General features: G+C 45.8%; 1 protein-coding gene across 1 annotated transcript; it reads left to right on the top strand.

Annotated features, from left to right (window-relative positions):
• Positions 1 to 6,115: 6,115 nt before the first annotated feature.
• CUNH5orf49 (chromosome unknown C5orf49 homolog) lies at positions 6,116 to 16,239 on the top strand. The gene is made up of 3 exons (XM_045848241.1): positions 6,116 to 6,346; positions 14,731 to 14,847; positions 15,626 to 16,239. The coding sequence occupies exons 1-3, from the start codon at positions 6,194 to 6,196 to the stop codon at positions 15,803 to 15,805; spliced, it is 450 nt and encodes a 149-aa protein (XP_045704197.1). The 5' UTR covers positions 6,116 to 6,193; the 3' UTR covers positions 15,806 to 16,239.
• The last annotated feature ends 2,065 nt before the right edge of the window (positions 16,240 to 18,304 follow it).

Genomic DNA, 18,304 nt, shown 5'->3' with positions numbered 1-18,304 from the left:
ATCTGGTCTGATTTGAGTTCCAGCTTCACCACTTGCCAAGTGACCTGGGGCCTGTTTCCTCAGGGAACTCATAAATAATAATGGAGTTGTAAATAGTTTCCAGGGACAGCCAGCAACAGAGTGCCATAAGCTGGGTGGCTTAAAAACACAAGTTTATTTTCTCCCAAGTTCTGGGGAGTAGAAGTCCATAATCAAGGTGTCTACAGGGCCATGAGCCCTCTGAAGCCTCTAGAAGAGGGTCCTTTGCCTCTTCCTGGTTTGGGGGCCCCAGGCATTCCTTGGTTTGTGGCAGCATCACTCCGATGGCCTCCGTGTTCACATGGCCATCTTCCCCGTGTGTGTGTGTATGTGTGTGTGTGTGTGTGTATGCACACACACCTGTCTTTACCAGCCACATGGGATTAGAATCCGCCCGGACGACCTCATCTTACCGTGATTAAATCTGGAAAGACCCTATGTCCAAAAAGGTCCCATTCCCAGGTACTGGAGGTTAAGACATCAGTATAGCTTCTTTTTTTTTGCAAGAGGGCACAATTCAACCTGTAACAGATCAAAATGAAAATTAAGTCAGTTAATACATATAAAACCATTAGAAAGCTATCTAGCACAGAATGAGCACAGACTACATTAGCTAGTACTAGTTGGTCTGAATTTTCACTCCATCATGCCATATATGTCACTTAACCTTTTTGAGTCAGTTTAGAACAGCAGATGGAGACTAGATGAGCTCTAAGATCATTCTGTAAGTTTATGCCTCTGGTGACAGAGAGGAGATAGGGGAACAAATGGAGATTGAAGAGGACAGAGGTGCTGTGGATCCTGATGTGTCCCTGTGCCCAAGTGACCTGGCCATTCCCTCCCCAGCCTCTAGGCCAACCCCAGCGCACTGTGCCTCTCCCATCAGCTCATCCTTGGGTATGACACAACCCTGAACGGTGAAGTATACAGAGAGGAGAGAACCTTAACCAAATAGCCACAGAGAGGTAATGACAGTTTTATAAACTATATAAATTATAGGAAAAAGGCACAGCCTAATGTTCTTCCTTCACCTTTTCAATTTTTCCAGCTCCCTCTCTTCCATCACGACCTTTTTTCCTGTTGCTCTAGTTGGAATCAGACTCCTCCCTCTGCACTTCTGTTTACATCCTCTGTTGAGCCTTTGGCCCACTTGGCTCTCCCCTACCCACTTCTCCATTCAACAAATGTTCACTAAGGAGCTCTGACAATGAGGCTGGGCACCCAATAAAGACCAGAGCTCCAGAGGGAAGCAGATGAGAGCCTCTGCCCTGATGGGTTAGGAGTCAGGCAGAAGATGGCAGCGATGAGCCAGCTCCTGAAGCAGGAGCAAGACTCTGGGAATGCAGGAGACCAGGCCTGCCCAGGGAGTGTGGAAGGCTTCCCGAGGTGACTTGTGAGCTGAATTTTAGGAGGGAGGAAGAAGGGTCTGTATGGTGGGAGAGCATTTCAGACATCGATGGCCAGAGCACCCAGCGTAGAGCACCCAGGTAGTCCCAGGAAAGGAGGTGAGACCTGACTGGCACCAGTCCTGAAGATGTGCATGTATATATTATAAATAATAATTCAGGCTAATAAACAAGATTGCTGATTTCTCGCATTGAGCGAGCTTGCCAAGGGCTGTCACATTGTAAAGTCAAGTCCTTATAAACTCATTCTCAGGTTGTTACAGTGCAAGTCTATTTGTACAAGCAGAGGTGATGTGATGGTGCTTGTTGAACTTACATATACAGTCTGATAGCCCACAATAATGTATATTAATGTTTTCAAATCAGGTTTAATCTTGCTGTATTTTTTTTCCAAAGTGAAAGCAAAAGAAGAGTAAAGCAGAGAAAGAAAAATTGGTGAAAAAAATTTTACTTGCAAGCTTACCCCTTGAAGTATAGTGATATATATTCTTCAGGCTTACCACTAAGGGGCAGCAAAGGTTAGGAAGTGAATAGTGTGTTGTGTGTGTGTGTGTGTGTGTGTGTGTGTGTGTGAGAGAGAGAGAGAGAGAGAGAGAGAGAGAGAGAGAGGGAGAGAGAGAGAGAGAGAGAGAGAGACAGACAGAGAAAGAGACAGAGAGACAGAGACAGAGACAGAGACAGAGACAGAGACAGAGACAGAGACAGAGAGAGAGAGAGAGAGAAAGACAGAGAGAGAGGGAGAGAGAGCACCAGCCCTGAGGAGCAGGAGCTGAACCAGGCCTAAGCGGGAGAGATCAATGGTGAGATGAAGAGGTGTGGCTGGAGTGGGTGTTCCTGGACCAGGATCCTACCTTCTGAATCTTTGTACACCTGGTGCATATGGAGACTTGTTAACATCTGTTAGATGAAAGAAAACAGGAAGGGGCATAATTCAGGATATTTGATAGACTTCTGGGAAAATAAGAAAACCAACCGTTCTGTCTAAAAAGCTATACCCACTAGAAGGCTGTGTACAAGTCTTGGGGAAGGGGTACTGGGTCGGTGGTGGTGAAGCCTGTGAAGGCTGGGATTTCCCCAAGCTGGTGACATACACAGGCTGATTCAGAGCCTAAACACTTTAATGCTGGGGAGTGAATGACACACGCCTTGTACACAGTTGGCCAGGACCTGGGAAACAGTACATGCTTTATAAGCCTTGTGGGCTATTATTGGCATGTATGTTGGGTAGCATTCTCAACTGAACATCATTACAACTCGTGGTGGGTGTGCATGTCAGGCACGCTGTGTAAGGAGGAACACGGCGGACTTGCCGGTTATGACTCCTGGGGGTTCCACATGAGCCTGTGGCAACTGCTTTGTTAGCATCAAGGGCATTATGCTGAGAAAACTTGAAAGCCTAGAGCCAAATTTCTCAGTCTGTTTATCAAATACTTATATGATTACAGTAGCATACACTCATTGCACTGGAGGGCAATGGAACAATTAAGTGTAAATATTTAAAATGATAAGTGTGGTAGACTGGAAAAAATAAATCCTGTCGATAAGAATGGACATCCCTCTATTGCCTACAGGATCTGAGCCGCATGGGCCATTTTCACACGGAGACACAGCCTCGATTTCCAACTCAATGCAGAGCTTCATAGAAGGGGATTTGGGTATGCCATCCTACAGGGTCCAGAGTTGGCTTCCCCAGCCAGGCCTAACATTAACCCTTTGACACCCAAACTCGCTGTGCTGTGGGCTCTCCAGCCCAGCTCATCCAATTTCACCCCAATCCACCCTGCTCCTTCTCTGGTTGGCTGTCTCAGGTTCCTCTGCTAGCCCTCTCCCTTGCTGCAACAGTCCCTATGCCAAAATTTTTGTTGTTCTGTTGGGCTCCATCGTAAAAAAGTTTGCCTTTTATACTTGCAATTCCACCTCAGAACAACCAATATCCTCCAGCCCCTCCCACAGTTTCTGGCATTTAGTGCACAGTGTTTGTAGCCTGAACTGATACTTTGGGTTCTGTTGTTTTCAAGAAATTAGACCTCTTAATAACTCTACTGTCACTTTGATTATGAAAAACTCTGAACATGTAAGAGGAGAAACAGTAGTATAATAAATCCATGTGAGTCCTTTATTCGGCATGAAAAATTACTGAAATTTTCCAATCATGTTTCATTAATTATTTCCTTTTTCTTTTCATTTCCTTTTTTATTGGACTGCTTGTAGAAGTATCTAAGCTATCATACACTTTTATCCTAAATACTTCAGCATGCATCCATAGCCAATACATTTTTTCTTTTTAAATTTAACTATTCTGGCATGATTTAAACTAACAAAATTAATAATTATTCCATATAATCATTTCCTGAGTTCCCTATGCTGTCTCAAAAATAATGGGGGGCGGGGGTTGAACCCAGAATTTTATTGGTGATTTGGCAGGAGGGGTAGAAAGATAACTGAACAAAGTTCCCAGTTCAAGAAGATTGTAACAGAATTGGTAGCACAAAAGCTTAGTGGATGATAAAAATAAATCAAAAATCAGTTTTTTAAATTGTCTGTAAATGCATCCTTCCCTCTTCTGGTTTTTCTTTCTTTTCCTTTTGGAGAAATTAGATCAATTTCTCCAAACTGCCCTGTAAAATGCCTCACATTATTGATTTGGTGTCATCTAGCTTCTTCCTCTACCTTCAGTATCTTCTGTTAAACTAAAAGTTAGGTCCAGAGGCTCGCTTAGATTCAGCTTAAGTCTTTTTTGATAGAGATGCTTTGGAGGTGGTGCTGTGTATTTGCTTTCATACCACAACATATCACTGGTTGTCCCCGCCCAGTGACACTCATGAAGTTCGATCGGTGGGTTCTGTGTTACCAGCGTGGTCCATCTCCTGCAATGTCCCCAGCAGCCTTTCACCCCATGGTTTTAGCATCTGTTGATGACTGTCGCCTAGATCCATTGTTCTACTAAGTGTAAAAAATGATCTCCTAATTCTACCATTGCTTATACTTTTATTACCTTGTGTTCATCCACAAAGAAGACATTTCTTCTATCAACTACTTGCATACCCTAAATAATGTTTATACAGAAGGAAACAAGATAAATGTTTCTTTTCTTGCATTAATTTTAAGAATAAAGAGTTGGTCGGTGCTCTGGTCAATTTTTTTTTCCTTAGACTATTTTTGGACTCATGAAATTTTATATATTTGATATGCTTCAATCCATTACCACTATCTTTTTTATGGTTAAATGTGATACCCTTCAGGTGGGTCTCTTTGTCCTTTAGACCTCATCAAATAAGTTTTTAAAAATGTCTTGGCAGAACAGGACGTCCCAGACTCATCTCATCATTTCCTGTCCCCAACCTGGGTTGGCCCCTCTAAGGAGTCCTGGTGCCTGTAGGGTGGTGGTGCCCATTGCTAAATTTGTCAGCATTGGGGAGTTTTTATTTCAGGCACCACTTAAAATCAAATTCATTTGTATTCCAAAATCAACAAGGTGAACAAACCCACAATTTAATTACCTTTATATGTCTTGATTCATAAGTTTGAAGCTTAAAGGAATTAACCATAAGGACTCCATCAACTGAACAAGCCAGCCTACAGGAAAAACCTGATGACCTGATAAGGTCCCTTTCTAGATCCCTTTCTAGATAATCTGACAACATTCATCATGCCCTTTTGCCAGGAAGGAGGCATCTGCAATAAACTGAAGATGTGTGTAATCCCAACATGGACCACTGCCCATGGCCACGATGTGGTTAACGAGGTTTGGCGTACAGGCAGTGGTTCCCTTCTTCCAGGAGCCAGGGTCGTGCTATTATTCTCCCTGAAAATCAGCACTGATAGGAGATTTGGAAACCAGGGCAGGTAGGTTATCTGGGCTTGCAGGAGCATCATTCATAACCCTGAGTTCTTAATGCCCTTTAAATTCATTGGATACACAAGACAGGCTGTTTTATACAATAACTACGTTCACAGAGGGTTGCTAGGGCTCGCACCCTTAGCAGCTCACTTTTGCCAGATTTTGTTAAATCACACTGATTTACTTCATGGAAGCTTTACACCTGCCCTGGCCAAAGCCAAATGTGGCCACCTTGCACGTGACATGTGGATAGAACCACATGTTGAAATGATGTTTTGAACCTATTGAGTTAAATAAATATATTATTACAATTCACTTTTACCTGCGTATTTTTACCTTCTTAGTGTGGTTAACAGGAAGTTCTCAATTACCTGTATGGCTCTCACAATGTTTCTGTTGGGCGGTGCTGCTCTCTAGACTTGAACTGGCTTTCTAAGTTACTTGTCTTTTTTCACATTTATTCCCTGTCTTACACTAATCTCTAAGCTCCACGTGGACCTGCATGGTTCACGGCTTTATCTCCAGCGCCAGCACTTACTTAGTGCGGTCATCAGCTACTCAACGACTGGTCTGAGTGAACGGACCCGTTCTGCGTGGGATCAGGTAGGCAGGCTGGAAAGTGCTGATCGCACCGGCCTGTCTCACCCAGGACTCCGACGCAGCTGCTTTTAGCAGCTGTGGCTCGGTACACAGACACGCACCCAAGTAAGGATAGGAGTTGAGGCCGGTAGAGGCGGGAAGGGAGGGGAAGGGGGAATAACTGGCCTCTGGTGCGCCCCGCCCCTGGGCCCAACCTGGCTTCGCGGGGGGCGCGGTTGCCAGGCGACAGCCTAGCGGGCGCAGGGCAGCCGGTTGCTGGCAGCCAGGGACTGGGCTTCCAGCGGGCAGGACCTAGTGCGACCGCCACAGGGGCTCTGGACGCCCCGGCATGTCCGACGAAGACGACGAGGAGGAGATCACCGCGGACACGCTGCGGTGCAAGCCCCGTGCGCTGCCCATTTCGGCGCAGTCTGCCTTCGGCTACGTCCCACCACGACGCCAGGATCCTAAGGAGCACAGCTACTACTACCGCCAGGGCAAGGTGCGCCGTCGGAGGCTGCAACGTGGGGACCCGGGAGGGTGTCGGGAGAAGGGAGATCAGGGCCGGACCAGAGGGAGCAGGGACCTGGCCACTCTGCCAGGGAGGAGGCCTGGGGGCAGTGCCCTGTTTCTGCGGGAGGACTTTGGGGGCGGGTCTGCACAGGAGAGGCGGGGCCCGTATTGGGCTGACCCAGCGTAGGGCCCCCAAGGTCACCAAAGTAGATCCCCCACTGCCCAGAGAGGGTGGGCAGAGGTGGAGCCCTTGGTAGGTTCTGTTCAGCTAGGACAGGGGTTGGGGAACAGGGCGCGCGGAGTAGGAGTGGGGTTTTTCAGCAGGGGGTTAGGGCCATCTGAGGTGAGTTACAGTTGATTCCTCTTCAGGGAAAAACGGAGGGCCACTGGGCTTCTAATACCACCACCACCAGGCCACCACCGGCAACAGCCAGGTGACCCTCTGCCCAGAATCAGGAGGAGGGTCCCCCGTCGCCAGGCTGTGCAGCGGGCGGGGGCGCTCTCTGGGGGCTGTCTGCCTAAGGCCCGAGGTAGCCAGGGAACAGCCAATGCCTGAAAGTCCTCCCGCAAGGACTGCCCTGCGGGTCTGGGGCACGGAAACCCATCCGCAAACCGAAGACAAGGAGGCAGAGTTCAACTGCCGTCTGCCTGCAGGGAGAGCCAGGCTGGGGGAGCTCTTCAGAGTCAGGCCTGGTCCCATCAGGCCCGTGCGTGCTAGGGGAAGAGCCTGGGGGCCACCGTGCGGCTAAAGCAGGAAGAGAAGCCAAAGAAATGTAAACAAATCAGAACTTGTCGGGGGTCATCTATTACTTTCTTCCGGCTGTTTTTCCTAAATGTCTCCAGGGTCGTGCAGCTCAGGTGCAAGAGCATCATTATTAAAAAGACATTGATTGAAGACTCATCCTGCAGCGATAATGGGTGGCCCAGAGAGCGTTACACAATGCCTGGGAGGAAGGAGGGCTTTCCCTCCGTGTGTACAATGTGTGCCCACAAAATCTTCTTCCTTTGGCTCCTTCCCACTCACAATCCATGCAGCACAAAAGAATCACCCTTCGGATCAGAATGGCACACGTGTGGGTACTTGCCTGGAGTGAAATGTAAGAGACTCAACTCACATTATTAGGAGCTGAGCCTTACAAAGAGAACCGATAGTTTCTAGGTTAGATGATTTTTATGAGCTGAATTGTGTCCTCCTAAAATTCTTGTTAAAGTCCTAATCCCCAGAACCTCAGAATATGACCTTATTTGGAGAGAGGCAATCAGATTAAAGCGAGGTCAGTAGGACAGGCCTAATCCAGTAGGACTTTGTCCCTATAAAACGGGGGAAATCTGGGCACACAGAGATGCGTGGAGGGAAGATCATGTGATAGATGGGGAGAAGACAGCCTTCTATGTGGGAGGAGGCATGGAACAGATTCACCCTCACAGCTTCAGAGGGAACCAACTCTGCCAACACCTTCATCTCAGAGATCTGGCCTCCAGAACTGTGACACGATACATTTCTGATGTTAAGCCGCCCCAGTCTATGTGTTTGGTTTTGGAAGCCTGAGCAAATTAACACATAAACTTCAGCCAGGAGGATCACTTGTGTCTGTTAGCACCTCTCTGCTTGGCTTTGAGCAGCGTGGAAGGACACAAGGACAAGACAAGAAGGAAGACACGTGCATACCTCTGTCCTTGCAGCCCTGTTTACTGACTCTCCTGGGCCTGAATAGCCACCAGGTACTGACACAGGAGAACAATAATTCCTAACCACATCATCATTGTGGACCTCATTTTCTTCCCTCCTATGAGCAATATGTCTCAAAAGAATTTCTACCTGTAAATAATTTTATTTGTCAAATGAATTTTACTTTTTAGGCATGCAAAACTTATATCATTGTCAGTTAATTCATGATTCATGCATAGCATTAATGTACAGCATGAGAGAGGCAGCCAAAGAGCAAGGAGTCTTGATGTTTTAAGTTGGTCTACGTTGTTTTATTGAGAGAAAATGAATTTTGGCTTAAAGAGATTTATAATACATCACTTTATGTGTATCTTTGAGAAGTCTTTTTAATTACCACCTTGAGGCTATTGGGAAATAAGATAAAAGACTAAGCAGATGGGGGCCAAGGTACATATTTATCATCAAAGATAAAAGCCACATTGCAGGATACGATTAGGAACTTTGTGCAGATGGGTTTGGGGACACGAAGCTTAGGATTGGGCAGCTTCACCCACCCGCCCACCGTGGCTATGGACTCCAGAAAAGGCCAAGAAGAACCCCCACCCCCTGTGGACCAGACACTACCAAGAGAAAAGGGGTGGAGTTAAGTCTGGCAGGTCTAGTTTATTTTTCCTAACTTCACCGCTCTGATATGTGGCTCCTCCTTTCTGGGGCAGAATCAACTAATGGGCAGTAAGATACCTGAGGTTTTAGGTGACCTGGGCTCTGTATTTTGAAGGACATTAGGAAGGGTCGAGAAGTGTGCCCTTTAGTGCAGGGGTCAGCACACGAAGACCTCTGAGTCAAATATGGCCTGCCGCCTGTTTTAATAAAGTTTTATTAGAACAGAGGCATAAGCCCATTGGTTCAGTACTGTCTATGGCTGCCACACAGAGTCGAGTAGCTTCAGCAGAGACCATGTGACCTGAAAGCCTAAAATATCTGGCCCTTTTCAGAAAACGTTTGCTAACCCCTGCTTTGATGCATTACTGCCTCTGGAAGCTTGGAGTGGATCTTAGAACAAAGTAATCCAAAGAAGATTTTAAGGAAAAAACTTCAGTGCAGTTTTGATAGCAGGGGCACAGGCAAATTCGAGTCCTGAGGCCTTTCATGACATGTGAAGAAAATGATGCAACAGAAATACTAACACCCAAGTAAAATCCTCTTGGAGATTATCTGAACTGGCACTTAATCAGCTGCAGGACTCCAGAAACGGTTCTCTGAGCTTGAGATCATTTGGACTAAAGAGGGTGAACTCTGTCACAGATTTGTGGAGTACTCAGCTGCCTCTAAAATTGTAAATAATTCCAAGCCCCACTCAAAGTTGAGCAAAATCATTGCAGAATAAACTCTTAAGTCAAGTAGCATGTAATACACTTAGTGGTACATCAGTAGCGTAGTCAAGGAGTCTGGGTAGAAATATTCACTTCATGTTACTAGCTGTGTGGAATGCCCAAGTCACAAACCCTTTGTCTCACTTTGCCCATCTAGGAAACAGTACCAAGTGCATAGAGTTCTTAGGAGAACAAATTTAATCAATGGTATAGAGTAGCATATGGTAAGCCCAGTGTATGTAGAACATTACTGTTTGTTTTTCTTAGTGGTTATTAGAGTTTTCTTTCATTGAGGTTGGTTCCAGGGCCAGTGTCTTATCCCCACCCTCACCCACAGTCTGAGATTAACGCAGTGAGGCAGGTAATCTGAGTGTCAGTCTGGTGGTTTCTAGTCCCCTCTGGCAGAGGGAGCCCACAGGTACAGCTCTATCGATGCAGCACATGTATTTGTCATCTCAGGCTGCCAACTACGATGCCATCAACCCCTGTCCTGCTCCCTAAGGGGCTCTAGCTGTACGGGCTTTTCCTATAAAATGTTCCAGAGGCAGCAAAGCAAATTCAGTTCAATGGTGTTCTTAAATTACTTTTTTTTTTCTGCCTTGTGCAACATTTCTGCTCCTGAAATGGAAAAGCTAAGTCAGAGGAGAATGGCCTTTTATGAAGGGTTTGATTAAATTTCTCGGTCTAAAAGCTATATTAAAAAAATCCTGGAGTGGTTTTAGAATATGCTTTCCCTCATGCTAAGGTGAATTGTGGATAGTTCTGTTTTGAGTGCAACTTTGCTTAGAAAGCCCCAATTTAACTTTGGTGGGATTAGCCAACTTCTAGGTATGTGGTGGGGACATAGGGGCTAGGGGCTAACAGTTTCTTTCCCCTTCTGATGACTGAATTTCCCTTCCCAAATGCAGCCAAGCACTTTGTTAATATAATGATGCATGTTGACTGTCCAGAGGTGCAAAAGGGAGTCTCTGGAGGGCTGTGCCAGTGTCCAGTGCACAGGGGGTGTGCAAAAAGAGCTCCCTCTAGCCCCTTCTGTGTGGCGCCTCTTCCCCCTTAGGCACCAAGCTCATCTGCCACACACACTTGGCCACTTCTAGGGGCGTGGAGGACAGGTGAGCTGCATTTCTGTTGCTGTTTTACCTGTGAAAATCTGGGAAAGTTTTCCCCTGGTGTCCTGCAGATTCGTGCACCCACATGGCTTCCAATCAAAATGCACACTAGGAAATGAAATCATAACTGCCCCAACATACACTTTTTTCCTTTTTCCCCCTTTGCACCTATTAGTATCTATTCTATTAAATATTTTACTTAGTTATCTTGTGGTTGTTTTTTTCCCCATAAAATACAAACTCACAGGGGCAGGGATTATTTTTACCCTCAGCAAAGCAAACAGTGCCTGTCTCACAGTTGGTGCTTTATAAATACCAGCTGCATGAATGAATAAGGGATGAGTAAATGATATGCAAACATTTTATTATTTTTTCCTGAAATGACTCAGTATTTTTTTATTGTTTTCCAAGTACAGTTGTCTCCATTTTCCCCACCCCACCCCCTGCCTCACCCACCCCTGCTTGATATTCAAACATTTTAAAGCAAGGAGACAAGTCACTGATTTACAGGATTACCCTTTTAGACTAAATAAAGGTCTCCTCATGAATTACCTGCTGTGTGGTCACCTTTGGCCTTGCTCCTGTCAGGGTCAAAATTGGGTGTTGACTGCGGTGTTTCCCTCACATCTGGGTTAGCTGTGTTTTCACTGTTTAGTAACCAGGTTAAGGCCGGGGGGAGTAGGGTTGAATGTCTTCCTCCTGGACAGGTAGATCCTAGGAAGAAGTGAGGAAACGGGCCTTGTGTATCCTTCTGGGGAAAGTCCTTCCTCATGCCAGGAAACACCAGGAGTGGGGAATAAGTGTTCCTGCCCGTCATAACCACCCGTGTGTGCATGTGGTACACATGCTGCCATTGTGTGTATATGAATGTGGTGATATGTGTCTAACTTTGTTTTATGAGAACATGTTCCACACATGGAAGATCACAAAACTATGTACAGTAAATACTAAGGGACCTCCCCAAACCTGGAGCTATTTTCTGGAGGGCAGGCCCCTTGTGCAACAGGACTCCCCGGCTAGGTGAGTGTTCTAGGAACCCACCTGTGTCAGTGCACCAGCTGATGTTGCTGTAAGAGGCTGTGTTCAGCTTCAGCGAATTTTTTCTTAAGACTCTTTTGACATGTTTGCCCATTTTACAGTGGGTGATTTACTAGCACATCTGCCCACACCGCGCTGAGTGTTCAGCAGTTTTTCACCGAAAAACAGCATGACCGCCATGCCCCACCCTCCCTATTCACCAGATCTCACCTTGAGCAACTTTTTTTTGTTTCCCTGGGTGAAAAAAGTCCTTGAAGAGAAACATTTTGCTGACATGGAAGAGGTGAAACAAAAATAGAAGCACTTGAAAGTCATCAAAATTGATGAGTTCAAAAACTGTTCTGAGCAGCGAGGGAAAAAACATCTCAATAAGTGTATTGCATCAAATGAAGGCTACTTTGAAGGTGACTCAAGTTTAAACATGTAAGAATAAATACACAATTTTGTATAAATAAATTCTGTTTTTTGGGGGGTCTGCCCTCCTATATGTTCACAATTTGCTCTTCTCATTTAATAATATATCTTAGACTTTTTTTTTCAAAATCATCCCCTTTTAAGGAGTGCAACAAGAAAAAAAACCCAGTATTTTCCCCAATATAGTTGACCAAGAGGAAAATGTAAGATTAGATTTGAGTGTCAGCCCCCTTGGATGGCCCATTCTTCCTGTGGTGTGACGTGCGGCGGTAGGGGGCAAGTGTGGGGCTGTTAGTAATAGAAGAGGGAGGAAAACTGGCTCCAGCATCACGAAGTCTCCTCTTGGCAAGGACTCCAACTCAGAGCACAGCCCCGGGATGCAGCAGACACAAGGTCCACGGGAGGAGTTCGTTTGCTCCCGCTCGAACGTGAAGTCAGCCTGTTTCAGTGCTCGCCTTCGGGCAGTCACTGCCCATGACGGATGGACTTAGTAAAACGGAGGCCTTACCAAGACTGCCGGCAATATGGTTCTCATGAAATTGATAAAATATCCAGATGACTGGAAAAGTCATAAAAATGTCCCAAACTTGTGATCTCAGAGCAGCAGAGAGGGAACAGAATCTTTGCCACAGACAAATCAAAGGGAAGAGTTGCGTACTGTCTTTTTAAAAAAGCGAACATTATGTCCTTGACGAACTACAGTCTTTTTCAGATACAGAATTTTGAATGATTTAAAAATTAATGGAAATATCCGCATCAAGCTTCATACACTGCTAGGCTACCAAGAAGTGCTGGATTTATCAGAAGTATAATGAGGCCCTTAAGAAGCAGAGGTAACGCTTTGAATCACACTGAGAACTTTCAGTTTTAAAAGTAGGTCGCATAGCTCTAGACAGGCAGAGAGTACCGGAAAGCCTCCAGATGAAAAGGGGTAACAGTGCAATGGCCCCTGGGAGAGGAAATGAGTGCAGCCCATTCGTAGGCTAATTACTGCATTGGGCAGTAAAGGAGTGGTGGGCTATCATGCCACGGAAGCAAATAAACCCTGAACCCCAAGTCCTAACCAGCGGTGTGTTGGAACCTGCTCATCATGACAACAGAGAGGTGATTTTTGGTACCTCTTCTGAGGTCTCCACATTTCATAGGAAGCCTAAAGTTGGCCATGATTGGGAGCATTTACACCACAGAAATCAAAAAAGACTTCCAGGTCCCCTTTCTCCAGCAGGCGGGTAGTTAACACAAGCATACCGCTGGCCGTGAGCATATGGACATAACGTCGTGAAAGTGTGTTTCTCACATGTAAGCCAACACGTTTGTTTCTCCTCTGGTGGTGCTCCTTCATGCAGTGACTGGGGGAACCAGGCTTCCCCTTTGTAGTAGCTCCACTGTTGCCAAGCCTGAGAATCTTTGGGGCTTTGCAGCCTTTTACTGGATCCTCTGAATTTGCTACTCAATGAGCAATGGGAGAACACATGGAGGACTGCAGAAGGTTTTCTTGTAGAAAGGAGGTGGTGTTCATCAGTTTCACCTACACCCCCTGGCCAGGGCTGGTCCCTTGGCCCCAGACTGATTGTGTTGTCTTCTGTTCTAGAGGAAAAAATGTATTTGGTTAGCACCTAGTGTTGCCTCTGCCCAATGACCATAGAACCATGGATTAATTTCCTTTCTCTTGTTTTCCTCTTCCTCACAGAATTGAACTGGTTTAAATGTACAGTGGGAGTTCACTGATATTTAAAGTAGTCTGAAAGGGAGGAGAAAATAAAGGACTTGGGTCTCTGTTTGTTCTCTTACCCCAGTTATGTGCCTGGGAGGAGGAGAGTTTCCAAGGTTGGGAGGAGGTCCTGGGCATAATAAAAGCCCAGGACCCCAGAGATCCCCCCCCTTGGGACCCCAAATGCCAGTGATATGATGTGTCTGGGTTTGTAGCTGGAGGATTTGAGGCAGCTGGCATTAGGTTGGAGGAACATAAATTACTTAGGAGGTGAAGATGAAATGTCAGCTAACACATGGGTTTCTTTTCTTTTTATTAGTTACCAAATAAGGTGGATTTATTTTTGTATGGAGAAAAAGTTGGTAGGAAAAGCTGGAGATACTACAGTTAACAAGACTGCACATCAGAGCAGTGTGTATTATATACATATGTTGGAAGTGTATGTGTATATTGTAGATATGGACATATATAACATATAGCAAGCATATATTCATATATGTATATGAGTTACAATTGTTTTAGCTACTACATATGATTGAAGAAAATATTTCCTTCTCTTTAGGGAGGGATTTGCATGTAGACAGATTGCCTATTGGCTAGTCACTTAAAGAATAACTTCTCTTAGGTTAGATTGTCCTAGTATTCAGGTAGTATTTATTTTTCAAAGCAGCACAAGCTCATTGTTGGAAATTTGAGAAATACAAGAAGAAGAAGATTTAAGGAGAAAACACATTGAGTGTGTTATTATTTTAAGGTTTGCTGGAGTTTGAGTGAGAGGAGCATGCCTGTGAAGGAGGGACTGTAACACGTGTGGGACAAGTGCCCTTGGAGATGTCCCTGCCCCGCTGCCTCTCAGCAACCCCCAGTGACTGGCAGGGCCCGGCCTCCCTGCTCTGCCCACTGGTTCTGCGTGTGGGGTGACCTTTCCTAGCACCCCTCAGTGCAATGGGCACACTCTATGTCTCCCTCGTGGGGAGAGATGGCTTCTGAGCTTCGTGATGTGTCCGTGGCTCGGCCCAAGAATAAACCGACAGTATTTTTTTCTCTTGCTATTCTAAGACAGGGATCATTTCCCTCTATGACTGTGTTTTTAAGAAGACATCAGGATATAATCAGAAACTGCACCGAGATGACAGAGAACATGCCAAAAGCCTGGGACTTCATGTTAACGAGGAGGTAATACTAAAGATGTTAATAGCCATCAATAGATGAACTGTGTGTGTGCATTTATTTAATCTGGGTCTGTGCCTCTCCTTTGCACTGCTCTCTTCTATTTTCCTGTGACCAGAAGCTAAGAGTATGCTACTGTCACAGCTCACTCTGTTCTGTCATGTTGCTCTGTTTTTGAAGACTGTCGTTGCGTTCTATAGAATTTAACAATTTAATGGAAGCAAAACTAAGAAGTCCTTTAACAGATAAAATATGGTTTTGTTTAACTTCTGAGTCCAGGCTGTGATAGTTCTTTTAGGGACAGTGGGCTTCAGGGATGAAACCACACAGGCAAGGGGCTGGGGGATGAGGAAGGGTTTGGGGAGGCAGGGGGTGCTGGGCAAGATGAGGGAGTCACTAGGGTGATGTGCAGCTGGGAAAAGAAAGAAGTTGGGAAAAGATAGAAAAGAAAGGCAGGCAGAAACAGGGTGGAGAGAAGGGAGGGGAAGGATCATGGGCTTGATTTGAAGTCACAGGGAACCTGGAGCCCAGTGCAAGATCTTTGCCTTTCCTCTGAAGGACTTGAGGACTCCAGAAGGCTGTGGGCAGAGGGGCAGGGTCTGACATAGTTAAGAGGTCTCCCTGGCATCAATGTGGAGTAGCCCACAAGAATCCCAGGCTGAGATATGCTGCAGGTGTGTAGGTGACTCGGGCAGAATCTGCTTCCGATCCCAGGCAAGGGATGGGTGAGCCATGCTGATGAAGCGGACGTGTGTACCCACCTGAGTGTTCTGATACCCCATAGGAGTGGGAGAGGCCGGTCGGAGTGCTGATGTCCTCTGTCTATGGCCGCCGCATCCACCAGCCTGTGGAGCCTCTGAACCAGGACCACGGCCGCGCCAACCACGTGAAGGCCGACTTCTACAGGAAGAATGACATCCCTAGCATCAAGGAGCCGGGCTTTGGGCACATTTCTCCAGCCTGACGCCCTTCCTGTGGCCTGAAGGGTGTGCTGGCAAGGCAAGGGAAGTTCACCGAGGGCTGGCACACAGGCTTTATTTCCCTTTCACGGACTTGAAGAGCCGGCCTTGACAGTGGGAAGGATGGTACAGTAGCCTCCCTCCCCCAGGCTGCCTTGGTGAAGAACCTGGCCAAACACCTGTAATACTTAGGAGGCTCATCTAGTGTGTGGCAGTTTTCACGTGAAACTATTTCAGAGGAAATGATGCTGGAGACTGTGAGCACCTGAATAAAATGAAAACTTTGTTCTCACTTGATAGCAGTTGGCTTAATTTTCCCCATGCTGTTCACAAGTGTTCCTGAGGGAGGTGCTCATGGGAGCAGTGTGCAGTTGCTTTTCTGAACAGTCACACCTGAGTAAAATGAAAACTTTATGAGCAGCTGAATAAAATGAAAACTTCGTTCACTCCATAGTGGTTGCGTTCATCTTTCCCATGCTGTTCACAAGTGCCCCTGAGGGAGGCTGCTCACTGTGCAGTTACTTTTCTTAATAGTTTCAGAAACCACTACTTCCTGATCCTTACGTTGCCCTTTCCCCAAGAGGAGATATGATGAAATTGCCTTTTGGCACAGTCAAATTCTACACTTTCCCCCAGAGGTGTGAGCCACCAAGAACAGAGTTTTGCAAAATTGAGGTCAAAAGTTCTAGAACGGTTGGGTGGCCTCATTGGCCAGCAATGTCCAAGTCACTCCTCAGGGGAGAAGTCATCATGGGCCACAGGGAGAGACTGGACTGTAGTGTTCAACAGACTTAGTACAATTATGGCTCCACATTTTCTAGCTGTGGGATATACGGGGAATGATTTCACCTCTTGGAGCCCGCATCGGCTCGTGGGCAGAGTGAGGGTTCCAAAGCTTGAGGGACTGGTGTGGGAATCAGTGAGCCATGCAGCTGGTCAGAGTACAGCACTGCAGGGGCAATGATGGTCGCTTTGAACAGCTTTCTTTGTGGAAGCAGCTGCTTCTACACCTCAGTGGGAAATGTTTGTGTTGCAGATAATTTGGAACTTGTTCAAGTATTAAGATATTAGCTGTATTTTTAATGAATGGGTCCCTTGGAGGAAATGATCCCTCACCTATTGTGATTAAATTTCCCACAGTTTAGCAGTTAATGGGCAGGTGATCTAGTTAATTTCAGTGTTGATTCCTCTATTGCTAGTTTTATTATCTCGATTCCCTAAAGACACATGAGACTAAATTGCTGGTAATTTCAAGGCCGAGTAATTCCTAAATATTTCTTTATTCTTTTGAAATTTTTTCACTGTATAGGTGCCTTTTATTTATTTTTTCAAAACAAATAGCAGAAGTTTATTTGGAATGCCTTTGGGTACATTAAACCATATTTATAATAACATAATAAAAAATATATAAAGTTAGGGTTATGGAAATTTTTTAAAATCACTCTTTCTTCCATTTTGATTACCACAAAAGACAAGGTGTCTCCAAGAAATGACTTCATCTGAAAGTAACTGCCATAAATAAATGGCAAATTAAATTACTTTCAGTTAAATTAAGTCAGCTCCTACTCCCTTAAATTTCTACGACTTTTAAAAAGGAAGACTTGAATGGGACAAGGTTTCAAGAGATCTCACGTTTTATAGACATAAATGTCTCTTGGCTTGACTCTCACAACTTCAAGCCAATCCATGAATGACCATTAGTCATCTTATCAAAAAGGAACATGTTAACATTTTTTGTCTTAGTTACCACATTTCCACCTCCAGTCAATGTTTCTTGGAAAGCAGAGGGAGGCTGTCTTTAGGAAAGAGAATAACAGGGGTTATTTGCAACAATGCAGACATTTCCAAACAGATGTGTTAAAACCACTGTAGTTTATTTATTCATTTTTAGAGATAGGTGAAGGGAAAGAGAAAGAGAGGGAGAGAAATATCAACGTGTGAGAGAAACATCAATCGGCTGCCTCTCACACGCCCCCAACTGGGGACTCAGCCCACAACCCAGGCCTGTGCTCTGACCGGTGACGCTTCAGTTCACAGGCTGGCACTCAACCCACTGAGCCACACCGGTCAGGGCCCACTGCAGTTTTATGGGAACCTGACTTAGGCAGTTTTAGGAGTGAGAGCTTCCTGCTAGATGGGAGGTTGAGGAGATCTTTGAGGAGACTCTTACCTTCTATTGGGGGCGCACGGCCAATGGGCTGAGGAGAGTGAACTACAAGTCCTCTTGTTCGCGTGATTTGCTCACAGAAGGTTTGTAGTTGTCAGAGATGAAGGTACTTGGACCAGGAGCAACTTACAGATTTCAGGGAACTGGCAGTTTTCCATCCTAGCCTGCCCTTAGTCACCAGTCACCTGGGACACTTTGAGCAAACCCCTGGACCTCTCCGCACCCGTTTGTAAAGCGTAGTGTGTTCTCAGGCTGGACTGGGGATCAGACTCACCTGGAGAACCAGTATCTGAAACACCACAGCAGTGTGTGGGGCCCCACTGCAGGACTTCCGACC

Source organism: Phyllostomus hastatus, unplaced genomic scaffold, assembly GCF_019186645.2.
Source record: "Phyllostomus hastatus isolate PE091 unplaced genomic scaffold, TTU_PhHast_1.1 phas_contig_58, whole genome shotgun sequence".
Classification (NCBI taxonomy): Eukaryota; Metazoa; Chordata; class Mammalia; order Chiroptera; family Phyllostomidae; genus Phyllostomus; species Phyllostomus hastatus.
The sequence above is the reverse complement of the archived record's forward strand: the minus strand, read 5'-3'. Positions and strand labels throughout refer to the sequence as shown.